Source organism: Centropristis striata, chromosome 7, assembly GCF_030273125.1.
Source record: "Centropristis striata isolate RG_2023a ecotype Rhode Island chromosome 7, C.striata_1.0, whole genome shotgun sequence".
Taxonomy (NCBI): Eukaryota; Metazoa; Chordata; class Actinopteri; order Perciformes; family Serranidae; genus Centropristis; species Centropristis striata.
In genome coordinates this window covers 21,087,251-21,114,874 of record NC_081523.1, presented here as the reverse complement: position 1 = coordinate 21,114,874, position 27,624 = coordinate 21,087,251, and the positions used below count along the sequence as shown (strand labels likewise).

Here is a 27,624-nt window from a genome sequence, read left to right as displayed (position 1 = left end):
ATAAACTCCTATACGTGACTCCAGTTACGACTTATGTCTTCATACCGGGCAGCGTGTGGACAGCACAGACACAGGCAGTATCCGGTTGCAGACCGGTCCCGACACAATTCCCCTCTGCCATCAGTCAAAGGTCTATTTTTGGCCTGGGGCTCAGCTGATTGTGGGCCTTAAAGATTCTGGCCCTCCCTGATTTTTTTCTCTTGTAGTCAGTTGTTCAGGCTTATTAGGAAAAGAGGGAGTTGTCTAACAGCAGAGGAGAGTTTTGCTGAATGTTAAGATCAGTGGTGAGGGATGCAGCTCTGTGGGCTACAACATAAGTTGTCGAGGTGAGAAGATTTCTGGCTGGGTGTTTCCTTCCATCACTGCAGGGACTAAACTACCCTAACATCACTTTTTAAGGTGACGAGATTTGTGCTGCTACCACTACTTTTACTCTGTGGTCGAACACCACCAGAGGCAAACTTTTTAAACAAACTTCAGCTTGTTTGATCGGCGTCCTCCCGTTGGGTCCCGGCGAGGAGGATGGAGACGAGCCCCATCCCGGTGGTGACGGTCCAAACCGCCCCCTTCGACGACCAGCGGCCCGGTACCAACGGGCTGCGGAGGAAGACGGCGGTGTTCGAGGGGAAGAAGAACTACCTGCAGAACTACATCCAGAGCGTGTTGTCCTCCATCGACCTGCGGGACAGACAGGGCTGCACCATGGTGGTGGGCAGCGACGGCCGCTACTTCAGCAGAGCTGCCACCGAGGTGATAGTGCAGATGGCAGCTGCGAATGGGGTAAGAAGGGAGGGGGTGACTTCCAGTCTTCATGTAATCCTACAGAGACTGCCAAGCATTTGTTCCATTATATCAACACACTGGAAACATTTGTAACCAAGCACAAGACTATCAGTTCTGTCATTTCATAGTAAAAATTAATATACGGTGGTGTATCTTCACTAATAGTTGTTCCAAAATAAGCTATTTATCACTGCAATTAAATAAACTTGCCATGAATGATTATAAAAGTTAGACCCAAAGAAATAATCACATTTTGGATCTAACCTGGGGGTCACGAGATGATTACCAGTGTAGGGAATAGGAAAACTAAAGAAAATTATGCATAATTTGTTCTAATATTTGCCCCCTTTTTCTGCTAAGATCAGTGCAGGTATGCATATACCCACCTCTTTTTCTGGTGGTTTCCAGTATATCTGCCAAAGGTCAATGGAATATATAAGAGAGGATACCCACTCATCCACCTAGCAGTACACCCACCTCATTAACTACCACTATACCACAGGGTAAGATAGGCCTACATAAAGCTTTATATCTTAAAACTATAAAAATAAGTGTCTGAGAAGTGAAAACCCACTCTTCCAATCAGGGCTGCACAAAACGTTTACATTTTATTGAAGTGTCCATATCGCAGGAGGCACAATATTAGTTTGAGGCACAATTATGTGTCAAAATACCATTCTGAAGTAATTAATTCATCATTTTTTAACAAAAATAGATAAATGATGCAGAAATTATAATTTAATTTAATATCATGAATCATATAGTAATTTAAATATAAGTAAAAGGAAAAAAGGTAAATAAACATGGCTACAGCCTATGCAAAAACTGTGATGAAGTGACATAAATTAATAAGGCTAGAGAGAGAGAGAGAGAGATTGTGCCACGACTTCTTTAGAAATATAGTTAGTAGTAGTAGTTACATGTTGTACAATATTGTTTAACATTGAAGGTTCTATTTATGTGAAAGTAATAGTCGGTGTTAGTGACATGCAAACCCATCCAAAATATGTGTGAACTCTCAAGTGTCAGCTGCAGATAAATGAAAAGAGGAAGACGGAGTGAGAGAGACAGAGAGGAGGAAAATCCCCACAGCTCATTTAAAACGCTTGCTCTGAGATCTTTGTGATTGGTTTGGACAGGCTCCAAAGGAAAATCTGAAGGGAATATAATTTGTTTTTGAGATCAGTCCGTTTTTCTGCTGGCCCAGCCAAATGTCTCTTGATGTCGGCCTTATCAGCACTTCCATCCATCCTGCTCTATTTTCCTGCCGACGTGTGTTCCCCTCCTCTTGCTGTTCCCCTTCTCCAGGGCCAAACTCCGTGCTTTGGGGATCCCCTGTCATATGGCATTGAACCAAGAGTCAGGATAGTGGCAGCGCTGGCAGATAACCTGCCAATGCACGGACCATCTTTCTTAAACTAGTTACTGAACAAAGTCTAAATACAGAAGGGAATAATAGATTGTTTTATACACGTCATTACACAATAATATGCAGGCTTAATGCGTTCTACAGAGTACATTTCTTAGGGATGTCCCTCACTTTCTTCTCTTTTCTTTATATTCACATGCCGGATGTTAGGAGGATACACTGACGTCAGGAGAATAAATTCCTCTCTAGTGAGGGCACTTTTATTTAGAATCGCTGATATGCAGGGGAATTATGGGATGCTGGTGGTATTACCACTTTAAAAGTAGCAAACAAATTATAAATAGAGTGCAGCTCTGTTATTTAGGCACCCTCTTGGGGCAGATCATTTGCTTTTTTAAAGCTGGCTGTCAATTAGTTACCTGTGGAATGATGAGAAGCTTTGGGGCCAGTGTTGCTTTCAGGTCCAGTTGGACAGATGGGCTCTTAAGCCTTTTCAGGTCAGCGTAAAAAATAAATAAATACATGAGTTGTTTTTCAGATTTTGTGTCACAGCCAGCTCAAGAAGCACTACCTGATATTATTATTGTTTGCCTCATTTTTCTACATTTTTCAACATTTCCAGCATTCTATAAACATCCACAAAAGAGAGTGGACCCCTAAACATTCCCATCTTATCAGAAAGTATTATTACAATAGGTGACATCCTGAATTGATGTGCAACTGATATTGTTCCTTTTTTTATTATCTGTGCTGTGCAGATTGGTCGTCTGGTAATTGGCCACAACGGCCTCCTGTCCACCCCTGCTGTTTCCTGCATCATCAGGAAGATCAAGGCCATTGGCGGGATCATCCTCACAGCTAGTCACAACCCCGGAGGTCCTGGTGGAGACTTTGGAATCAAGTTCAATGTGGCAAATGGAGGTGAGGACTGAGAAATATTGCTTCTTTTTTATTGATAATGTTAGATACAGGAGTTTGAGACAATCTATTAAGTCACATGTTAATGTATGACTTATTTGTGTGGTAGGCCCGTCTTCGGACACAGTGATGGAGAGGATCTATCAGGTGAGCCGGACACTCGAGGAGTATGCAATCTGCCCCGATCTCCGCATTGACCTGTCCAGGCTGGGAAGACAAGATTTTGACCTGGAGAACAAGTTTAAACCCTTCAGAGGTACGGCAGTCATTCACACTTCTTAAAAGCACAAATGCATGCAAACAAATCATTAATTCTATCTTCTCTGTGTTTCTAGTGGAGATCGTAGACTCAGTCGAGGTGTATCTACAACTGCTGAGAAACATCTTTGACTTCAGTGCCATTAAAAGTCTTCTCACGGGACCAGACCAGCTCAAGATACACATAGATGCCATGAATGGGGGTGAGACGCTTCATCATGTACCTTACACAGCCCCTGAGCTGCAGTAAATGTTATTGGAGATTAAACTATTTCTGTCTCTTCTCCTCTGCTTATGTTGTGTCTCAGTGATGGGCCCCTATGTACGTAGGATCCTGTGTGACGAGTTGGGAGCTCCCGCTAACTCTGCTGTCAACTGTGTCCCTCTGGAGGACTTTGGTGGCCGACCTCCAGAGCCCAACCTGACTTACGCCACCTCTCTGGTAGAGGCTATGAAAGGAGGGGACTTCGGCTTTGGAGCTGCATTTGATGCAGATGGGGTACGATTTTTGATGTACTTTTAAATGTCTGATAACATGTCTGGAGGAGGTGATCCTTAACATAATATATTTAATGTCATTTTAAATATTCATATGCCACATGTCAGATTCATATTCTTCTCTCAGTAGAACCACAGCTGAATAAGTGTGATAAGAAGGGGCACTATGATAAAAGGTACATAGTAGATTGACATTAACACTGTTGATATTTGACCACAGCATGAATACAGAACATCAGTAGTCCTGTCATAGACACGTGTAGTAGATATAAACATTGTTCATTGTTTAAATAAGGTGCCGATGAACTAACTGGTAAAACACTTTTTATTTTTAGTGGACATGTTTTTCATATTGCTAGCATGTGGAAAAGAAGTTTAGAACAAAAGATATTTAAAGTTTTAAATTGCTATTCAAATGCATTTTACTATAAGCAGCTGCAGAAATGTACAAAAAAAATGTAAAGGTAAAGGCCCCTTCACTTGTTTTGTGCCATAAAACAATAACCCCTGGTGACCTAAAATAATGACTTAGATTAAGTGAATCTGAAAAAAAATCTGATGATAATTGTGATTATATTTGTCAGTTTAATTTGGCTTAAATATTTTAGCTTGGCAATGTTTATTCGTCTTAAAAAGACGGCTTTTCTTACATACCATGGGATATCATGGTATGTAAGAAAATATTATTTATCAAACCAATTAATTCCTATTTATGTTTTTTTGCTGAATTTATTTAATTTAGACTCCACCCATAGATACCAGAGAGAGCCTTATTTATTTGTATTTGTTTTTGTTTGTTCATTGATATCAGGAAGAAAAGCAATGGAGGCTGAAGGCTGAATAATACTGTATCCATGATGGTCCAACAAGCAGCTCACTTTTTCCACAATGTCATCCAATAGTCATTTCTATTGTACACACACAGGCACACACACACACAGGCACACACACACACACACACACACACACACACACACCCTTTGCTGTGTAAATTATCCTAGCATCAGGAGAATTATGTCATATCTGCTGTGTTTCTCCCACTAGGATCGGTATCTTCACAGTCATTAGCACCAGCGGTTGTAATCTTACTGAGTGAAGATTTCTTTTTTGAGGTTGCAGTTACATAATACCATAACCAATATCCTTCAATCTTTAAACAGTAACTGGGATTTTTTTATTTGATGCGTATTATATTGTACTTTACAGCAGAATTGCAGATCCAGCTTTACTAGATTTTATGGCAGCCCAATGATTACGCTGTGCGACTGTTACCTGAATATATTTACAGTCATCACATGTTGAATTAATATATTATATGCAGCATCATAAAGACAACTAAACAGATCTGTGGAATAAAGGAATAAGCTATTAGGATCTATTCAGTATTAGTTTTGGTCTCTCTTTTGGCAAAATATTGAAGCTTTGTCCTTTAATATAGCCTAAATGGAAAATCAGACACGTTTTCTGTTATTGCAGTTCTCTCGCCAGATTATAACACTAAAAAAATGATTTATATTGTACTGTATGCTGTGCTGTCTTCAGGACCGGTACATGATCCTTGGAGAAAATGGCTTCTTTGTGAACCCCTCAGACTCGGTGGCCATCATGGCTGCCAACCTCTCCACCATCCCCTACTTCAGACAGCTGGGAGTCAAGGGCTTCGCTAGGAGTGTTGCCACCAGCACCGCCCTCGACAGGTACAACACACACCAACACACACATACACATTCAGTAGATCCAAGGGGACCAAGTGGACTGGAGCCAACTGACTGATTTGCAGCCTTTAGTCATGCAAACAGACTTTTGTTTCAGTGTCCTTAATCGAGTCAGACTAGACAACGACATAAGGCAAACTAAAGGTCCAAAAATTGAAATTTCAACTTAAAAGTCCACTTCCTATCAGGGATGAGAAAACACAACTCATTTAGAATCAGCTATACAGATTTGCATAAAGAAGATAGGTACAAGTACTGCAGCTATCATGTGTAAAAACATGAAAATTCAGTTCTTCCTTTTGGCCAAAAGGATCAACTCTGTCAAGAATGTGAATCTAATCTGATCTTTTAAAGCTCTTTTAGTTTGTCCAACATAAACAAGACCACTCTGACGTGTGCTGCTGCAGTTTAGGGGTTGGCGGTTGCCTTCTCTTGTCACACCACCTCGACCTCTCTCCACAAACTCCTGCAGCAGCCCAATCTCCGGAGAGGGGACGACACTCTCAGATGAAGACTCACCCACTATGAATAAGACCGTGAGATCACATACACACATTTACTCACCGCCTATAAATATTATCTGTTATGTAAGACTAGAGGCGAGCAGAGGGTGCTGAGTGAGAGGATGTGATCACAGCTAAAGTCATCCCCATTAACATTGTTCCACTCGGAGGGATCCCGGCACTGCACCCCACAGAGAAAGCTGCTCAATGGAAATGTGTCATTTAATACAATGAGGGAACCAAAAAAGATCAACTATAGTTAGTTTTGTATTGTCTTCAACAAGTTAAGATCGATTTAGTGCGTGTTCAGTGTTATTTTTCTCCATAAAATATCACTAGATTCCATAAAACCTATTAGAAATCTATTGACATGAAAGTATATGATCTTGTTTCCTGTACTGGTGTTGAACACATACAGTATGCCACTAACCAGCTAACATACTGTATGTTTTTGCATTAGTATGTGTTAGCACTGGCAGGCATTAAGGAAGTGACCTCACTGCCAGCCCTCATCTCTCCGGGTTTCACACTTACACGAGGAAAAAATGATGCTCAGATATGTGTACGTTACATCACAGGATTATTGGTTGTTAGTGTAGAGACTAAAATTCACATTCAGCTTGGACACTGCTGTGTGCACCTCGCCTAAGGCTGTGTCTTATGATGCTGAACCATAATGATCACAATGAAAGAGCTGCTTGAAAGTTTTTGCTTACACTGGTTCTAATGTCAGCTTTGCCTCCACACACACACACACACACACACACACACATTCACACACACACACATTCACACACACATTCACACATTCACTCACTCAAATGTCACATGTCCCACTACAACCCTGAGCCATGGATCTCTCATATAACACACACTCACACACACTTACTGTAGATAAAATGTCCTTTTTTATTAGTTACACATGATATTGTCTCCATCCCTCTTTGTCTGTTTCTTCACCATTTGCCTATTTTGTATTGATGAAATTAAATTTCCGGGAAACTTGGTTGTGAAATCTCCTGAGAAGTAGAATTACCTTACAGTATGATGTCTATTATAGATAATACCTAAACTACAGATTATATCATGCTCTGGGCTTTCTTTAGAGCTTCGTCAAAAATAAATTGCGTTATGTAAGATTTTCATTTTTTTCCCTGAAACCCAATTTTACCAGCATACTCCAGGGTATGTGCTCTTATGCAAAGCACACCTTCCTCTTGTATGAGCACTTAACTCGTCATTACTGGCACTTTGAGAGGCCAGGGTCACTTTGTTCAGCTTCATAACCGCCACTTAAGTTGCTAATGTAACAGTGCTTTCTTAGCACACAGAATGTACATATCTGCATGTCTTCGACAAACTCCAGGAAGTGTTGAGGTACTAAGTAGCGTGCTGTTGGCCCCTGGAGTTGGCCCAAATGTAGGCCTTTTTAGGAAAGCCAGTGGCCTGTGTGTGTGTCTGTGTGCTGACTGTTTAGACTGAGCAGCCCTCCCTGCTGTGTGTTTATGCATAGTCAAGCAAACGGTGTTATAAAAGTCTTGATAAATGTGACGGTGAATATACTTTATATAGTTGTGTGTGTGTCCAGAGGGAATAAGGTGAAACGACAGATTCAGAAGTCACAGGTGCTAAATCTGTTGTAGTGTGTTGTGTGCATGGATGCCTCCCGTGTGTCTCTGTGCACCCACTGTAAGGGAGGGGTCGGAGGAAGAGAAAGTGGGAGGAAAATTTTGTAAAAGGAAACATCTGCCTCTCCTTTAACCGCTCCAGGGACGGGAGGATGTAGGGAGAGGAGAGGGCTGCGCCACTGGTGTGCCTGTTACCACGATGAAGCCTGACTTCTTGCATTGAATCGTTGATTAGCACAACCAAGTAGAGAGGTCACAAGTTAAATGTTGAATGTTGAAGCTGAGCTATTTTTTTTTATTGTTTTTTTTGTCTGTTGTGCTGGTAACTAGGATGGCCAAGGCAATCAGAAGACTTGGTTTCACACAGCTGCCAAGGCATGATGTGCTACTACCTCAAGGTGTGCTTTTTATCCCTTGAGCTTTGTATTTTTTTCATGTTTTTCATGATATTTTGGTGGAACAATAGGAAAAAGAAAGCAAGAAACAGTACAGCCAGCAGATTGGCACAGATGTAGGCAGTTGCAACTCAAAAAGAGAGGGTTAATTTGGTATGATTGGGTATCAAGGAGTCTCGATTCTACGATTCTGTTATCGTAGTGGTTTCCATCAAATGCTAAAATGCTCGTGCTGACAAAGATCGTTTTCATTTTTAAAATGCCATTTAACAATGAAAATGTATTGGTGTGGCTGTAACATAACCATCCCACCAGTACCCATTCAGCAACACTCCCAGTTGTAATTACAAATATGTTCATTTAAATTCATTTTAAACTGTATATTTTTAACCTTTTTTTCAATTAGTTTGGTCAAGTTAGCATTCATACCACTACCACTTTCAACTGTTTGTCTATTACTTTTAGCTATCTATTTCAACTTCTCTGCCTGCCAAATTTCATGCACTCTTAACTCCTAATCTCAGCATGCGTTGTTACAAACTGAAAAAATGTGTCTTGTCCGCCTTGATCCCAATCAAATCAGACCAGACCAGTTTTGGTAGCGATGGAGTTGTATTCCCATATAAAGTTACCATGGTTTAGTTCATTTGCAGAACTGAAAGAGAGAAATGCTTACAAAAATCTACTTAGAAAAAGGTGAAATGCTGTCATCAGGCTCACATGTTGTATTATGTACCAATATTTTGATAGGAGGCAAGATGCAGAAGGTATCCAAATTAAACATTGACCCAACAAGCACACTTCTCTGCTTGATATGATATTATTTGATGATAAATATATATTTTGACACAGTTTTGGAAAAGCCTAGAAAAATATTTGGAAATTCTGTCAGAAAGGTATTTTGACACTAATTCAAAAAAACACTGTAGTTAAGAGATATGGCCATTTACAGAAATAATCTCAACTTTCTCAATTTGAGTTATTTATTTTCAGTGTTGGCCACTGTGGCAACATCTTCCGTGTATTAAATTTCTGTGTTGTCCAGCGAGGGTTCCTGGCTCAGGTCAAGAAGAACATTGCAAGCCCAAGTAAAGCTCCAGCATGCTGTACTTTTTGTCCGGATGCCAGGCTAAAGCTTTTAAGTTCAGGCCGAGCTCTCTTCAGAGGGAGAGGTGAGGAGAGAGGGCACTGGATGCTATGTTTGGTAAAATATCAAGCCAAGGCCAAAAGCTGGCAATATTTCACTCGGCAGATGTAGAGATACTTCATACCTCACAATACTCCTTAGGATCTGCTGGTCCATGAGGGATATGAATATATATTCTGAGATAGAGACAGAGAGAAAACAAAGGAGATATTGGTTGATTAGTGTGTGCATATGAGGTGATTATGAGACAATGGGCCCCTGAGCAAAGGGCATGGAAAAGGCCCCACCACCTCTCTAACATAGGAGCAAGCTAGGCCTCTTTGTAATCTTTTTGTGACTTTTTTTCATAGTTTTTTTGTTTTTTTGAGGTAATTCTATGTGTCTTTGAGGTAGTTTTTCATCCCTTTCTGGTCATTTGTGTCTCTTTGTAGATGTGATTAAAAACTACCTTAACTATATTTTTCTGCTTTACACACAAACTAATATGCACATTTTTTTCTAAATCTATCAATACAATGATGATCAATAAAATTAGCTTCCTAAAAGATCTGAATGGTTCTTGCGGCACACTCCAGCTTCCATAAAAAATCAATTGTTAAATTCTGAACAAAAATATGCCTTGATTTAAAAAGTCAATACTGCAATTTAATTCTGTGCACCATAGTATATAATAAAGGTATGTGACCACACATGCACTCTTTACACAAAGTCTGCTTGTTTGTGAGAAAACAGACATCGATAGACCTCAAAGCCATGCAGTTGAGAGGTCACACCTACACACGGGGGGATTACAGCCCTAAATAGAAACCTTCCAAGTTTATTCCTCGTGTCTCCAGTCATAGCCACTGCCAGCATTTTTCAGTTTTGGCAAAGCCTGCAGAGAGAGAGGCAACATCCACAGAGTCTGGCTGGCCTGAGCCTGTGTACTGGATCTCTTGAAATATGCTTGTGTTTGATTTTGATTGTACGTATTTGCTTCCAGTGCCTGACCTGCTTCTACTAGTGGGTAACTGTGACTTTTTTAAGGAATGTTATATTACATGTAGAAAAGGACTTTCATGTGCTTGTTTGCCTCTGTCTGCGTGAGTATGTGTGTTTTTCCACCCCATTGTTTATGCTGATATTCAGTTGGATCATCAAACTTGAGAAAACATGAGTCGCACTATTCTCACACTGTTTTGTCGCCGCATTTTTGCAACAAAAACGAGCGCTGATAGGGTCAGTTCCATCGCTTATGTTGGCTGTGTACGTGCCGTCTAAAACGTCAATAGCTCGTCAGAAGGCCAGAGTTTCTGTTTTCTTTTAGGAATGCCAGGCTTTCCGTTCCAGCTCTCGCTTCCCCAGAGGGGAATAAAGCTGGTTACTCTTATTTGGTAATTTATCCCATCCTCATGTAAACAACTATGCTGGGCACAGTTTATTTATGTGCATGTTGATTGTGTGGATGTGTACGACCACTGAAAAACCATGAAACCCACCACATCTACAAATATATTACACTGTGGTACAGTACAAGCATTTGAGATTGACATGTTTTTTTGTAAGGGAGCAACAACAGTTTTGTTGCGTTAAATATTTCTTCCAGCTCAGTCCTGGGAATTGTGTTTACATTTTGCAGTGATAACTGAGGAGGTGTAGATGATGTGGCTGAGGAGTGATATGTGCAAGTGGGAAGGACAGTGGGTGGTTATCTTTGCTGCAAACTAAATATCTCTGAAAGCAGGCTTGGAATGGTAACTTTTATAATACTATATTATAGAGATTGCCTGTTTCACAACTGACTTTCTCATGCAGGCTACATAACATAAACCGCATGGGCATCTATTACACTGAACAGTAAAATTGTAAGCACGTATTGACTGTAGTAATGATATTATTGATATTATTTTTTTTATACTTTTAGTTTAAATTCAACAACTAGAGCTCCCATGAGCAAGATCTTTGTACTACTGTTTCAATGCTTGTTCACACAGTCAGGAATGTAATGCATGTGGAGAAATAAAAAAATATTTTATTATCCTCTTATACATATATGTATATATATAATGTCAGATGTTCATATTATACATGGCCAATGTTTCAAAAAATACTGTAAATGTAATTATTGTGAGCATAAACCTGAGGACTCTAACCATTCTCAACACTCCATTTTTTTTAAGTTTTTCCCTTTTTTCCCAGGTTTAGCTCCACTAGGTTCACCAGCTCATGCCTAACTTAGTCTGCCTGTTGTTTGTTGCTGGTCAGATAGTGTACAGTGGGTTTATAAGAGCTTTTTTGCTGAGAACAGCTGTCTGCTGCTGCTGGAAACAATCCTATGAGAGTGTGAGGACTGAACAAAACAGTTGTAGGTCATAAAATCTGAACAATGACATGAAAGTTGCTGAAATGCTCCGTAGAGCTGCGGGAGACTGCAGAGTTGGGTGATAATTCTCTATGGGTTCAACACTATGAGTGACTCCTTTCACATACAATAAGTAATTTGATCTATCGTTATTATAAAAATGTTGATAATAGCACCTTAAAAGAAACTGGTTTGAAAATGCTGGCTTGTCAGCTTTAGTAAATCCACCATGTATACATTATGCTGCAGAATTTAAACTCCCCCAAAGGTCATTATTAATGTTAAGCTCCAGAAACAAACATTAGGACGTGACTTTGATGTCCTTGACAACAGCTACAACCGTGCTGCTTTGACACCGTCCCACTGGCTGACTCATGTTATTACTGAATGTAAATCTTCATGGTTATAATGATAGTTTAGTTCAGAATATGGACAAAAAAATGTATATACAGCCTTATAGTTGGTGGTAGTGGAACAGGGCTGGCTAAAAGAGGAGGAGGGACTTTGGCTCCATGTCAAAGTATTCAGGGCCAAGATCTGATTATTTAATTGCTGCTGATTTTGTTTGTTATTAAAAATTACGTTATTTTACTTTCATTTTTGCTCTAACTTGTCAACCATTTTCTCAAAACATACTGTTTATTAATCATGTTCAGCCAGTTACTTTACTTTAGATTTGCACTGACAAGTTTTATTAGACTTTCTCTTTGCCCTTTTCCCCTCTTGTCTGTTTCTTTGCACTCCGTCTCCTCCCACATATTGTACTGTCTTCACCTTTATGCCTGCCTGGGACCCTACCATACACATATTATGGTCACACACACACACACACACACACACACACTCCCTCTCCTCCTCTCCTGATGTGAGTTCATGGCTCAGGTTCAAAGCAAACATCAGCTAAAAGGTTAACTCACTTTGTTCTTGCTGCCTTTGCCTTATTAAGTTATTGGATGAGCTGCTGGCAGATTACGCCTGTCATACAACATTTGGTTTGCTTTATTTCAAAGGTCAGAGGATTGTTTGTAAGCTTATCTCTGTATCAGAACTGAGAAAAGCTGGCGTTAGATATTAGACAGAGATAAATACAGTGCGTGTTTGTGAACCTAAAGTACTATCTTTCTTTCTCTCTTCATATCTGTATGTTTGTAGGGTAGCCAAAGGTCTGAAACTGGCGCTGTATGAGACTCCAACAGGCTGGAGATACTTTGGGAACCTGATGGATTCTGGGCGTTGTTCCCTCTGCGGGGAGGAGAGCTTTGGGACAGGTACAATCTCTTATGCTACTTCACACTCACAATCCAAACAACAAACACTTATGTTTGAACTTCTATCTACAAAAAGTAATGGAGTACTATAATTAGTATATAACCCCAATAACCGTTAGTGATGAGCCAGGATATGCAGGGCTGTCTTCAAGTAGAAACTACTGATGTAGTATAAAGAGTGACAAAGTCCATAAAGGGAGCAGGTTTGGGTGGACGAATAAATCAAACACAGAATGAAACCGCTTTCTCCTGCTGAACATTATGTTACAAATGTAAAACCAAACAAATTTAAAACCAAAATCAAAATCTTTTTCCCAAACATAACCAAGTAATTTTGAGCAGCCTGCTGGTGTGTAAGAAAAGGTTTCTGATTCGTATTCCTGGACCGACTTGGAAAATGTGAGTGGGTGTGCGACTGAGAAATCCCTCCCCTCAGCAGCAACTGCTGTTAAGGTGCCTGTAAACAAGGCCATGGCTACAAGACTCCACTGGCCAGCTGCTGCTGACAGTGAATATGCATCAGGGAGTTGTGTGTCGAAACATCTGCCTCTGGAAATTAAAGGGAATTTGCAGTAACATCTTGGGACTTATTTTCATAGTTTTGGCCATCATTAATATCGGTTATAATAATACTGTTTTTCACCAAAGTAATTTCAGCGATCTGGGAATGAAGTGATAGCGCTATAATGAAGTTCAATCAGGCAAGAAACACTAGTGGTCAGATGATCAAATAGTTTGTAACCAGGTGTTCAGATGGCTGCATTGGTCATTTTGGTTAAGATACTGTGACCAGAAAAGAGAGCCCAGTTTGAAGAGTAAATTGATGGGTTTAAGCACTTCTCAGATGGCTAAATACTTCACAGCAGTTTGAATAAAGACTCAAAGTGCTAAGGGTTGAATTAACATGAATAAACTCTGACTTTTCATTGCACACTGGACACAATACAAGTCTCGTTAGTTTGAGCCATCCAACCGCACCTACATGGACTTTGTTGCTCTTTATACTACATCGCCTGAATTCTTCCATTGCTCCTGTCATAATGACATGGCCACTGGAAGTTGTTGCCTAACAACAAGAGTAAATATGGGTCATAATAAGCTGCTTGCACAGACAACCAACCCGTTGACTTCTTTCCCAGATCTTAGCAATTAACATGCAGTGTACAATGTTATTAGTACTAGAAGGAATGATGGCCAAAATGACGAAAGTAACATCCAAGCTTTTATGAAATCAGCATTTCCCTTTAAAGGTGAAATATTTTTCACATTTTCCTTTTCCTTTTCCAAGCACTCACCAGTCCGCTCCAGGTCTAGAGTTGTAAGCAGTGCATCCTGACAGCCTGTAGCTGCAGTCAGAGCTGTGTAATAGATGCGAGGGCTGTGACCCTGACTGCATGTGTAAATAATCCCCATTCTTCTGCTATAAAAGGACACAGGGCTCCCTGAATCACTGCAACATGCAGACAGCCTTTGAGTGGCAATGTTTTCTATTAATGCAGACGCACACATACACGATCAGAAAATATCAACAATGTGCAATGTTGCTTTTGCCCTCACTCTACATCTGCCTCTCCACGCTTCCTTCTCCACTGCCCTTCCCTCCTTTATTTCTCTTCATCCTTTTATAGCTTTTTTAATTTCAGTTTTATCTGTCTCTTTTCAAATTTCCTCTGGTTTTCCTCCTCTCTTTGACTTTCATTCTTCATTTACTTTTTTAATTGGAGATGATATCTAACTTTTAAAACTGAGGAGAAAAAGGAAGAAAAAGCTCTAAGAGGGAATTAAAATATTAGTGGATATATGAACAGGAGGGAAGAGAAGCTTGTAGGAAAGAAGGGAGGGAGAGTTGGGAGTGTACAAGAGAAGTATTGACGAGGAGGAGAGAAATGGAAGGAGCAGAGGCGCAGAGAGCACAGAGGACTATGGGAGCTTACTCGTTGTCTACCCATGTAAGGCCAAAAGCTCAGAGTGAGCCCTGAGTAGTAAATCATTGAGCTGTACACCACTCCTGCTCTTTGCTAACTCTCATACACTTATCCAGACACACACAGCACAGCATGTCAAACTTTGCTGGGCAAGTTTTGTGGGTTTTGTTATTGTTGTTTTGATTATATTCAACTGGTTTTCAGATGGATAATGCCAGCTTCAAACATAGAAACTTACAACAGTCATCATCATCGCTTTGACTTTAGGACTTGGAAATGTTCCATCAATTGCAATACTAGAATATATAAAAAGCTGTAATTGTAACATATTTTACAGTTTAGGTGAAAATGGTCTGGCTGTGCTTTAGTATCATAATTAGATTTGTAAGTTCTACCCTGTCTCTCTTTGTGTCAGAGGGTGAGGCAAGGGGAGACAGACAGTGAGACAGGGATTAAATAATGACAACTGTCAGTTTCCTAACAGCTGTATAGTGCTTAAGCCAGACACAGAGTTAGGAAGTACAGTGTATGGTGGTGGAAAAAACAACAGCAAAGAACTGTGTCTGCCATAAAACAAATATAATGATGCCTCCTGTTTTTCTCACAAAATTAATGTACATGTAACTTAAAATGATACCCAACCACAGAGTCCATTTCCTGCTCCAAGCTCTGCCAGGGAAACATTACAAACATATTTAATCTTATTAAAATGTCAAAGTGCCCCCTTAACAGATACCTTTACTGTGCAGCTGTTTTGCAGAACAGACTGATAGCTCCCCAGTGAAGGAGGCTGATCAAGGGTGTGAACTACTCCTCTGTTTGTGTGTGTTTGAGTGGGGAGCAGGAGACATAATTTGTGTGGGTTTGGTTCGTCTCCAAGCCTAAGCACTCTCCCTGACCTTCTGTTACATACAGTGGAGGTGAATACTAAGCTAAATTCAGCTATCCTTTTACATTTGCTTGCTGTGGGTTATGATACATAATTGTGGAAACAAAAATCCAAGTAATTACAGTAGTAAAACTGCCATTGAAATAACTTTGCAAATCCAGTTTTCAATACCCCTCTCAGATCAGAGGAGATGGTTAGCTTAGCTTAGCAGTTCGCTAGCTACTGTATTGCATTATGTCTCATTATACCGTAGTAACTTAGACAGAGCCAGGCTAGTTTCTTCCCCTCGTTTCCAGTCTTTTTGCTCATCTAATCAACACAGTGTGAAATCAACTTCTTCCATTTAGTTAGATCTCTCATTAGTTCTCTTATTACCTGAGTTATTTCCAACATTGTATGAGAAGTTTATCAAGAGTTGTAGTAAATTGGGTTTTTTCTTTCTCTAGGTTCAGACCACATTCGTGAGAAAGATGGCTTGTGGTCAGTGTTGGTGTGGATGTCCATCATGGCAGCCAGGAAACAGGGTGTGGAGCAGATCGTCAGAGAACACTGGGCCAAGCTTGGACGTAACTACTTCTGCAGGTTTGAGTCATTAAATTTATTTAAACCAACAAGCCCTGGGATTGACTTTCAATTTTTCCAAAAGTCTCAATCCCTTGTATCTCTACCGAAGCCAAATATGTCTCCCAGGCCTTCACCTTCGTCCATGTCTCCTCCGGTCCTCCTCACTGGTTGTCACTTGTTCTTATTTTAACCTCTCCCCTGTGAGAGGCAGAGATAGTTCCTGCAGTCAATGTTCCCACTGACAGTTGCTGCAGCTTTTCATGTTCCCACAGAGAGTTTCCTAATGTGATGTAGGTTTCCCACAACATGTAGGAGGAGGACATACAGAACAGGCCAAAGGACCAGATGCCAAAAAGTCTGTAAAACACAAACATCTGTCATCATTTTAAGGATGATTAACCAATCACCCTGACGAACTTGTCTCTTGCAGTTTAGGGTCTTTTTAAGGAAAAGCAATGCTTTAAAAGAGAATGGGCGTCCCTGACAAGTTTCCTGAAAGCTTTTCTTCTTACTGCTTTCAAATGTCAGTCATGGTTCCATTGCATTTGTATGTGTGTGTATTGTCTCCCTGAGCATTTATGCGTTTGTGTGTATGTGTTTGTCAGGTTTGACTATGAAGGCCTGGACCCGCGTGCAGCCTTTTACCTGATGAGGGATCTGGAGTCAGTTATCTCGGACAAAGCATTCACCAGCCAGAAGTTTGCCGTGGGAGACCACATATACGGCGTGGAGAGGGCCGACAACTTTGAGTACATCGACCCCGTGGATGGAAGTGTGGCTCGTAACCAGGTCAGTCTGCGCTCAGAGAAGGAACAAAGAACTTGGAAAGAAAGACAAAGAGGGTACCCAATAAAATAAGAGGCATTGAAAAGGACTTTCATAACAGTAATTTTAAACACTTGAAAAGAGACGGGACTGGCACAAAGTGTTACTTTGACATAAAGACAGACCTAACAGTTATATTACAGCTGCTCGACTTGACTGAGACAGAGAATTTAGCCATCTTTCTTATGTCTGAGATATACATTTTATCTAGATCTTACATTTTTGGAAAGCTACTAATTTCTAATATATTATTTGTGAGAAAAAGCCCATGTGTCTAATGCATTATTAACATATGTATACTGCAATATAATATGATTATAGCCCTGTTAAATTATAGTTCTTAGCACACATAAATATTCATAAAGCTTTATACAGAACATTTTAGGAGCATTTTATAATAATTTCTGGTCACTCACTGACATTCATTTTGCAAGGATCATAGTGTATTATAATTTTCATAGTTGTAATACAATACAATACTTTTTTATAATGCATTATAATGTAATTAAAACCATAAGTTGTTGTGCTTCATTATGTTTGTTTTAAGGCATTATGAATATTTATGAGTGCTCATAACTATAATTATATGGTGCTGTAAGCAGATCAGAACACATTCTAGTTATGTTTATAATATAAACAAATTCATAGGTGCACCAATATACATATACTTTTGACTGTTATAGTTTTGACTGTACCTGCTTATCCTGATAGAAATTCCTGGTTACCACTAAAAGCCTACGACTATAGGAACATGAATGCCTTAAGTCTTTAACATAATGAAGCTTTTTAAAAATCAGTAATTTTTTATATTTTTCTGTTTTATTACGTTTTTTCACCGACCTAAGACCTGTAGCAATTTGGGTCATAGCCAACCAGAAAATAAGGTGGATCAAAGAGTGTGGTTCAAGTCAGGTCCTTTGGTTTCCATGGGGTCAGGACTGCCTGAAGACATCTTAAAAATGCACACACACACACACACACACACAAACACATACGCACACACACACACACACAAACACATACGCACACACCTTCTCTGTGCTCTCTTTCAAACACATGAACTCACTCATCAGCCTCTTGTGAGCTGGACCACCCACTGAGCTTCAATGTTGTCTCATTCGAGAGGTTCCATGTTTGGACGATAGTCTATCTTCCATTTCAAACCATAAACATATGTATATACACACACATTACATACACAGCACATATCTCTACACACAATGATAACTCCCTTGGTCAGACTACCCTCCCTGTCGTCTCCCTTCTTTTCTCCCCCTCAGTCTCTATGAAGTACCCAGCTGACTCCCTCTGTTCTGTCCAGAAATGTGTGGAAACTCATTCCTGGCGTCGACACTTCTTAGCCTCTGCCCCACCTCATACCACATACACACACACGTACTCTGTGGTGTGTGTGTAAGCATGTCAGTCAGTCCAGTTGTCACTGTACGTAAGCCTGAACACATGCATACACTCGCATGGCCTACACGTGTTCACACGTGTGTTTGCGGGCAAGGTTGTGGCTACAATTTGTCCGTCAGTTTAACCTTATGTATCTTAACAGCAATAAAGTTCTCGCTGTCCCACTGTGACACTACTTCTCCGTGTTACCATGGTTACAGCAGCTCCACAGCTAGTTAGTCAGTCACCCCAAAATGTGATTTAACCTCAGTGGCAAATCCTCAGCATCCCAGTCGCCCCAGTGTGTGTTATTACAGCACACATTCCTCCCAGGACAGAATTATATCAGCTGTCGTCTCACTTGCAGTCCCTCCACTGCAAGTGTGTTTGAAGGGGGGAAAATTTGGCACGCACACGCACACACACACACACACACACACACACACACACACACACACACACACACACACACACACAAATACACAATGCAAAGCATGGGGGATTTACGCAGCAGTGGCATGGCAGTCTTTTGTAGTCGACTACTGAATTCATTCTACATTGTCTTCATATCAGACACATAGATAGTGGATAGATAGAAAACATTTATATAGAACCTACAGACATTAAATGTGTCTGTTTTGACACTATTAATTGATAGGTCAATCAACAGAAAATTATCTTGCAACTATTTTGATAATCCAATAATCAGTTTAAAAAATATAAAAGTTTGATGCATCTTAAATGTGACAGTTTAATGTATTTTCCTTGTCATAAATGCAAACTGAGCAGTTTTCTTTTGTTTTTTTTTGTTTTTTTACTGTAGGTCAGATTAAACATACCATTTCAACATGTCACCTTGTGCTCTGGGAAATTACATGTTTCACAATTTTACTACAATTTACTCACAGAACTAAATTAATCCATTAACTTAAGATAATGATGGCAGATATATCAATAATAAAAAATAATAGTCACTTGAAGCCCTACTGCTGACTAAACATATAAATATAAGAATAAAAAGGTATCTTAGTACACCACATATTTGGATTACACTAGAGCCAGAAGTTAATTTTGCAGTTACTGAAATCTGCTAAGCTAGCTACCATTAGCAAGAGTTTAGCTGTGATTTTTTTTTTTTAAACTATGGCTTAATTTAGGTAATAACTCGAATGACTAACTGAATCAACAATATTTGACTTAATTAAAATATCATTTTAAAAATGTATTGATAACAGCCAAGGAAAAGTTGCCAGAATGTAGTAAGTTAACTACACAGCCTTTTAGTTAAATTTTGTATTTAGAAATGATACATCTCATGTCATAATTAGAGATAAAGAGTAAAGAAAGTTGAAATGTAGATACTGTTTTATTTTTATTTAAAACATTTTTTTAACCTATGTATAGATAGATAGAGACACATAGACCCAGTGTGGCTATGTGCTCCACTCAGGCCCTCTGAGCTTTGTTTTTAACAGACATTAGTCAGCCTCCTGATAACTGCTTCTCTATTGTTAGAGATGAGCTGACACTCACAAATAGACAGACAGACAGACAGGCGGACGGATGGACGGACATCTTTCATTATCGTTGTCTCCCCTCTGACATGTTACACTCCTGAGCCGAACTCAGATTAGGAGGAAGGCAAGTGGTTTACTTTACTTTTATTACCACCATAAGCTAAGTCACAGTTTGAAAGAAGAGGTTAACAGCTATTGGTCTGAGATGGAGTCACAGACTAATATCCCATTAGTCAGTGACTCCAGTGCAACCACTTGACTTTTTACTTCTATATTAGGCTAGTTAAAATAAGAAAAAATCTCCTCCGTACTATACTCAGAATGAACTACACATCATTTGTCAACATCAAGATATGTGGTACATTTTTAAGCCCTGATGATGAATTAATGTTATGACAGCACAACTTTGGACAATTACAGCAGAGTCGATCAAGGTGATCACATGATCCTGCAAAATAGGGTGTGTTTTTATTAAAACCATTGGGACATTTTTCTCTTTCATGCTCCTTGTTTTTTCTCAAAACATATTGCCATGTTTTCCTCTAAGCATGTGTTTTGCTCTAATGGGTTAAGGGAAGAGGCACTGTGGAATTTAGGACAGATAAGAGTCATCACACATCCATTAGTCAAAGAGTCTTATCTTCCTTACGTCAGCCAGAAGAGTTGTGGTTGGTTACCCCAATGCAGCAATATCCTGTTTTTCCTGCAAAAGTTAAGGTGAAGTTCAAAGAGTTAACAGTGCTGTTAACTCTTTGAACTTAACCATAACTCTTTAAAAATGTTGATGCTTTACTCCAGTTTGGTATGAAATTGTTCTCCACTGTCAGAATCCAGAGGAAACAATAAAAATACAACCTCTATGACTTACTGAACAAAACCTTGAAGTGAATTATGGCTGTAGTTCATAAAGCTTGTTGGAATATAACTGAAGTACTGGAGTAGTTGTGACCTTACATAACTTTAAAGACAATACAGTAGGGGGGATCAAGCATGTGGTAGCCTACATAGTAAAGGAATCCTACTTCCAATAAATCACACAATGACATCTAGTGGAGGTTTGTAGTTACTGCACATGAAATAACCTATTTTCAGTCTGCCAATGTTTCTCTTTACTAACTCTATAACAATTTCCCCGTTTTATATAGCCAGTATTGTCAATTTGCATGATTGAAGTAGTAGATACACTTTTAATTTTTGATAATATTTTTCAATATTTTCAACCTCATAATGGGCTTGTGCAGAATATAATTGTAGATGCTTAGTATGCAGTGATAATATGATTATTCATTGGATTCTTTTAACTTAAATCATTTACTTTTTCAAATATTTTTTATCGTGAAGAGTTGGATCTCTTGTGGAATCCAAATAAACATGCTTGTTTTTCTTTATCTAACTAAGCAAACATATATAACTAAACATCACAGTACGCAATATCCGTGAAGTGAATTACTAAAATTTTCATTAGAAGAAATAGTGTTCACATTGTACTGACTGAGCAACAGAAGAAAAACAGAGTGCCCCCTCCCTTATTTATCAAGAGGATGTAGCCTGCCGTGCACTGAATATTTTGGTTGTGTTTATAGTGACATATTTGTGTCAGTAATTATCATTATTATAGTTATTATAGATTGATCATGTAAATGTTGATTGTACCTTTCTAGGGTTTAAGGATCGTCTTCAATGATGCGTCGCGACTGGTGTTTCGGATGAGCGGGAGTGGTGGAGGGATGGGTGCCACCATCCGCATTTACGCTGAGAGCTTTGAGAGAGACCCCGAGAGACACAACAGAGAGACACAGGTACAGAGGGATTGTGATGCAGTCTATGCAAGATTATATCTGTGTGAATGAGAGACAGAGATTCTCAGGTTTGTTTGTGCACATATAGTCAAGTCAAGTCAAGTCAAAGTTTATTTATAGAGCACATTTAAAAACAACCTCAGTTGACCAAAGTGCTGTACAGTTATTAAAATAGAATAAATCATACACAAATATGTATAAATAAAAACAATGAAAACAATAAAATACTTAAAAACAGTAAAACAATAAAATAGTAATAAAAACTCAATACAAAACAGAGTTAGAGATAAAAAAGACAAATAAAAGGGTAAAAAAGTAAAAAGAAAGCCAAGGATTCTTGCCTAGCTGGGACTGAACGCCAAGGAGAATAAATAGGTTTTTAATAATGTATATAGCATGCACACTTCTATTTTCTTGTGTCAAACCAGGGCCTGTCACTACCAATGGTATTAACTAAAATGTGGTTGAAAACAGTTTTTTTGCCACGCAGTATTCTGCCAGTTTAGTCACTATACAACAGATAAAATCAATCATTGGCTTATATCAGACAGTAGCAGAACTGAACATTATATTCTGTATAGCTCTCGCATTATATACGTAACAAATGCACAATTGACACACCATCATTTCAATGATGGGATACATTTCAAAGCTCTGTTGATAAATATTTAAAAACACACTGACACACAAAACACCACTTCACATCACTTCTTTTGTATCCGCTGCCCCAGAATACACTTGAGTTGATGTCAGTTTTGATCTGTGGTTTGTATTTAATTGAACAACAATGAGAAAATATGCTGATTGATAATACATCCTATGCTGTGATGGTAAAATACCCTGTCATGATCATGCAGTTATGGTCTGTAATGCAGCTTCATGTGACACCATTGAAGCCAATTGACCTGTAGACTTTGGAGTGAATAGACACACTAGCTTCTTGTGTGATTTAAGGATGTCGGGATAGGTAGTGTACTTTAACCATACCCAGGGGTTGTAAAGCTGCAGACATGATGGCTAGACAGCCTCATTTAGGTTTGGCTGCCTAACAATGCAACTTTATCAAAGAATGTGCACCTACTGGGATTATGACCCCATGTGTTCCCATTCTTTCCTATATCTACAAGTTAAAAGATGAGCCAATGGTGGCTCAGAAAAATGCTAACTAGACCATCAAAGTTAACATTTGACTATTGCTAGTTAGTACAAGCTGTAATTTATATTTTATTCAGGTGCAAGGATTTGAAACATATGGCAGCATAGTCATTACCTAATTTGTTATCTATGTATTAATTTCACATTAAAGGGAAAGCATAAATTTAAATGATAGATCCACAATTTCTAACCTCAGAAAAAGTGCATCCATTAACCCTTTATGTATTTGAAAAGCTTGATAAAATATTCAAAGCTCTGAACCTGACAATTAATATGAGATGCAGCTCAGGACTGTGTGTCAAGATTTTCTTATCATAAAGTTGTAATTAATGTTGTGTTTTGTTTAGGTGCCTAATATTCAAATTTTAAAAGTTTGCTACATAAGAGGTTAGAACATTATAATGGTAGTATGCTGGTCATTTCCATGTTGAATTACTGTATGTCTCACAAGTTGTTGCATCAAATTTTGGAGTCCAAAATTGATAATTTATTTATACATTGAAGCCAAGTTTCAAAAACTGCTCCCATTACGAGGAAATGGCTATGATGCGGACTAACATCATCACATTTTAATAATTTTGGGCTCATTGAATCGCTTTAAACAATTTACGCAATTCCGAGACAGTTTAGGTTCCCTACTATGCAGAAATATTTAAATACATCATTTTTAGAATAGGCGGAAATAATACATCAATAATACATGCAAAAAACTTGTTTTATGCCCAAAAATGCACAGAAAGATTTGTGGTTACCCATAGGATAACCTCTTTAAACAGAAATGTTGAGCAGGATTGCTGGCGATCCCCAGACCTCCGAGGGTTAATTAACTATTGATGAGTAACTAATAAAACTGAATGGTTTCAATTTCTACATTGGAGTCAATGAAATGTTTTTGTTTAACCCTGTTGTTAAATTTTCCTCGTCCCCATAGTCTGACCTACACTTTACCCTTGGACAATTTATCTATTATTATTACATCATAAATTAAATTCCTAATCGTTCTGCTCCTTACCCCGTGCACATAAATCATTAGATATCAAACACACGATTAGACTCGGTTTAAAGTACTGCATGTACTTTTACACACACGTCTCTCTCGAGCAGCAGAGTCACAGGCTCAGTGTGTTTGTATTTAGTCTACAGGACAATTTAAAGCCTCATTTTCAATGTTTCATGCAGCTTTACGTTGTATGCTTATGATAAAATTTGGTGTGTGTGTGTGTGTGTGTGTTTTGTTATCACACAACCCTGACACCATAACACAAAACTCTTGAGTCATGTCATATAATTCTTGAGCAACGTTAGTGAAAAGTGCATTGCACAGAGTCATTTTCAGATATGTTTTTAATTCGTCAAGATGTTTTGCTGCCCAGGCTATGTACCTGACACGAGGCAACTCAGCATGTCCCTGTCACTGATTTCTTTATTACACCACAGTGTTCTTGTTTACAGATTTTTTATGAATGAATCATCCCCAGCAAAATAGCATAATGCCTCTGTAAAAATGCTCTTGCCATACATGTTTTTATAGGATTTGTCTGAATTCAAAATATGTTATCTGTTATGGAATCTTTTTAGCTGCACCTTGTTTTTAGGCTCAAACTCACATGATATCTATCCATAAATATGCCTTCTTGCACAACAAAACAAAGACAAGGTCAGTGTCTGCTCAGAGATGTACTTATTAACTACTGTGATTTAGAGTGAGAGCTAAATGTTAAGATCAATGCTCTCATTGCCATCGTCTCATGTAACAGTCAATGAAGCTGTGCCAGGGATGCTTATAATATTATTTATGATTGTTTTGGAATGTGAGTTGAAATGGAGTGATTTGTGCTATGACAAAAGTCTAAATGTAATGTAAATGAAAAGTTCAGTTTAGTTCATCTTTCTTCTTTGACTCAAACTCTATTAGGAAAACATACAATACAAGCAAGGTACAATATATACATTAAAATAAACAGAAAAACACTCTTCCACTTTAAAAATAAAATAAAAGACAGTTCTATCACTTTTCATTTGGCACTTGAATTATATTAGAGTTCAGAAGACTAATAAATGTATACTTCAGATTTCTAAGTAGAGTCTGGGAAGTACAAAAGAATTAGCCTGCACGACACCAACAAGGTTTTTCAAGTAGTTTTTGCAAACAGTAACACTATGCAACCTGAACACACACACACACACACACACACACACACGCGCGCGCAAAAGACACAATTCATAAAATATATCACATATCTTTACTGATTTCTGTTACATCTTTCAAGTCTTTAAACAACTTCCCTCCCTCCCCCAACCTTGAACATGGAGCTGTCAGTTTATAAGAACATGATACTTAAAAAACACAAAAAGCAATATGTACAGTATACCTATATATAATCTGGTAAAAGTGGATATATAATCGATTGAAATAAATAGGAGAGAGTGAGAGAGGAAAGAATTGAATGTACATACAGTATGTAACAGAATCATATGCAGCATATATGTAAAAATAAGAAAAAGAGAATATTTGTGTATGTAAAAAAACAAAACAGAAACAAATATTAATATATAACCAACATAAATTAAATGCAATTGAATTAAAATAAAAGGTTGCAGTCTTACTTGGTAGTTAGATTTAAGGAGTTAGGAGATTAGGTCTTGATTCCAAAAATATGATAAATTAATTCCATATTTCATGAAAAATATGGCTTTTTTGTTTGATTATATATGTGAGTCTTTCAATCACTAGGCAAGAAGAAAGTTCATTAATCCACATATTCAAAGAAGGACAATCGGTGCTTTTCCAATGTCTGGCAAGACATTTCGCATGTATTAAACGCATGTATGTATTATGGTGGAGATTGTCTCAATCATTTTTATAAAATTCTTGTAAGTGTTTGCATTTCCAAATACAGTGAAATAGGGTTCCCTTCTCCATTCTGCATTTTATACAACTATCAGGGATATTAGAGGGTGCTGTGTTCTTGATTTAACTCTATGGAGTCTTGGGCTATTTTGTCCATTTTTGAATCCTTTTCATCCTGCCTGTATACACCACTTAAAAAATGTTGAAATGCCATGTAGGTATATCTTTTTTTTCCAGCAAAACCTCACCTATATGACCTGAAAATAATTTATTTTTTATTCTGACTTACTGGATCAACATTTAGAACCAAAAGGAAAAACCAACAAATGTGATCTTGCCATTGTTTGTGATCCTGTCATCCAACTCTGGTTTTTATTCTAGTATGACTGTACTTTATTTGTGTCTTGTGTTTAGCGTAACAATTTTGGTCGTTTTGTGTATTTTTTAGTCATTTTTTGTTTTCTTCTGTGGTTTTTTTTTGTGGTCATTTTGTCTCTTTTTTTTGGTTATTTTGTGTCTTTTTGTGTCTTTTTTAGTCATTTTGTGTCTTTTTTTAATCATTTTGTGTCTTTTTTAGTCCTGTAGTCCAACATAAAATGTGATTTTGAATCTTTTTTTACTTTCAAAACACTATCATGCTCAAAGCAAATGTTGCAAATGTGAACAAAGGTTGCAAATGAGGGTTACATCCAGTTCTATAATTTTATACAAAATATATTTGACTATGTCTCCAGTTTTACTTGGTATATCATCATCAAACTGAAACTGGCCTCATGGAGTTTCAAGCCAGAACTTTAGAGGTAAATTTACAGTAGGGCTCCACGCTGCTTTGTTTTTACGTCTTGATGTGGTGAAGAAGTCATGCTTTGGCGCTTTTGGAGACTCCAGAGGGTTAATACTTTAGCTATCATTGTTGAAAATGTGTTTTCCTCAATGCAGGTGGTGCTGGGTCCTCTCATCGCCATCGCCCTGAAGATCTCCAACATCCATGAGAGGACAGGACGCCGCGGCCCTAACGTCATCACATGAGCAACCAGGAAAACACACTCACATGCACGCATACACATGCAAAAATACCTTCAAAATACCTTTTCATGTACTTATGTGCCATTTTTTTAAAGCCCTTTTCTTCATTCTCATTTTTCTTTTTTCTTGACTAAACTGAGGGTGCTTATCTCTGTAAGAGAAAAAACAAAGTTCTCTCAGCTGTTTATTGACCACTACCATCTATCAGCTATCGAAAGCATAGAATATTCAGTGTTAAAACCAGGGAAGCTATTTAATTATTGGCATAAATAAATAATGAAAAATATGTAAACAGCAATCCTGTTATGAATGTGCAGACTGACTGTTAATGCTTGTTACTTGCAGTTATTAAGATTTATTGACTAAGGGAGCCAAAGATGATTTTTTTATCATTCACCATGGTGTTTTTGTAAAACAGTGCAGCATTCACTTGTCATATTGCTTGTACCTGTCTTCTTATCTACGTCTTTTTCCCCCCAAACCATTTCATGCAAAGTAGTATTCAAACTTTTGTCTAAGTGTAAAATAAAACAGGTGTTGCATCACAACTAAAATATCAGTGAATTGAATTACAATAAGTTTATGTTTATGGGATGAATGTTAATGCTTATCTTGCTTTATGAAGATGTTGGAAGTTGTCATGTTTACTACCTAAGGACAGGGTATTCAAAATGTAAAATAACCAGAAAATAAGCCCAAAGGTAATGAAAAAGAATTATACATTTTAGATTTGTTTGCTAATCTGACTTTCTCTTCAATTTGACAATTTAGGCCTTTTGGAATGCCCTATAATCATATTTGAATATATTATTTCTTTTTTTAAATCCAAATAAACATTTTTTTGTGTGTGTA

The 27,624-nt window shown here is 38.3% G+C and overlaps 1 protein-coding gene across 1 annotated transcript; it reads left to right on the top strand.

The window, feature by feature from the left end:
- The first annotated feature begins 257 nt into the window (after nucleotides 1–257).
- pgm5 (phosphoglucomutase 5) lies at nucleotides 258–27,624 on the top strand. Its single transcript, XM_059337328.1, has 11 exons — nucleotides 258–780; nucleotides 2,911–3,073; nucleotides 3,180–3,326; nucleotides 3,406–3,531; nucleotides 3,637–3,827; nucleotides 5,369–5,523; nucleotides 12,708–12,823; nucleotides 16,084–16,219; nucleotides 16,807–16,990; nucleotides 21,603–21,740; nucleotides 26,686–27,624. Exons 1-11 carry the CDS (start codon nucleotides 523–525, stop codon nucleotides 26,773–26,775), a joined length of 1,704 nt encoding a protein of 567 aa, XP_059193311.1. The 5' UTR covers nucleotides 258–522; the 3' UTR covers nucleotides 26,776–27,624.

Coding starts and splice junctions, on each gene's coding strand:
- pgm5 (XM_059337328.1), top strand. CDS start 523: ATGGAGACGAGCCCCATCCCGGTGGTGACGGTCCAAACCGCCCCCTTC. Junction 781..2,910: donor AGATGGCAGCTGCGAATGGG/GTAAGAAGGGAG, acceptor TGTGCTGTGCAG/ATTGGTCGTCTGGTAATTGG. Junction 3,532..3,636: donor CATAGATGCCATGAATGGGG/GTGAGACGCTTC, acceptor GTTGTGTCTCAG/TGATGGGCCCCTATGTACGT.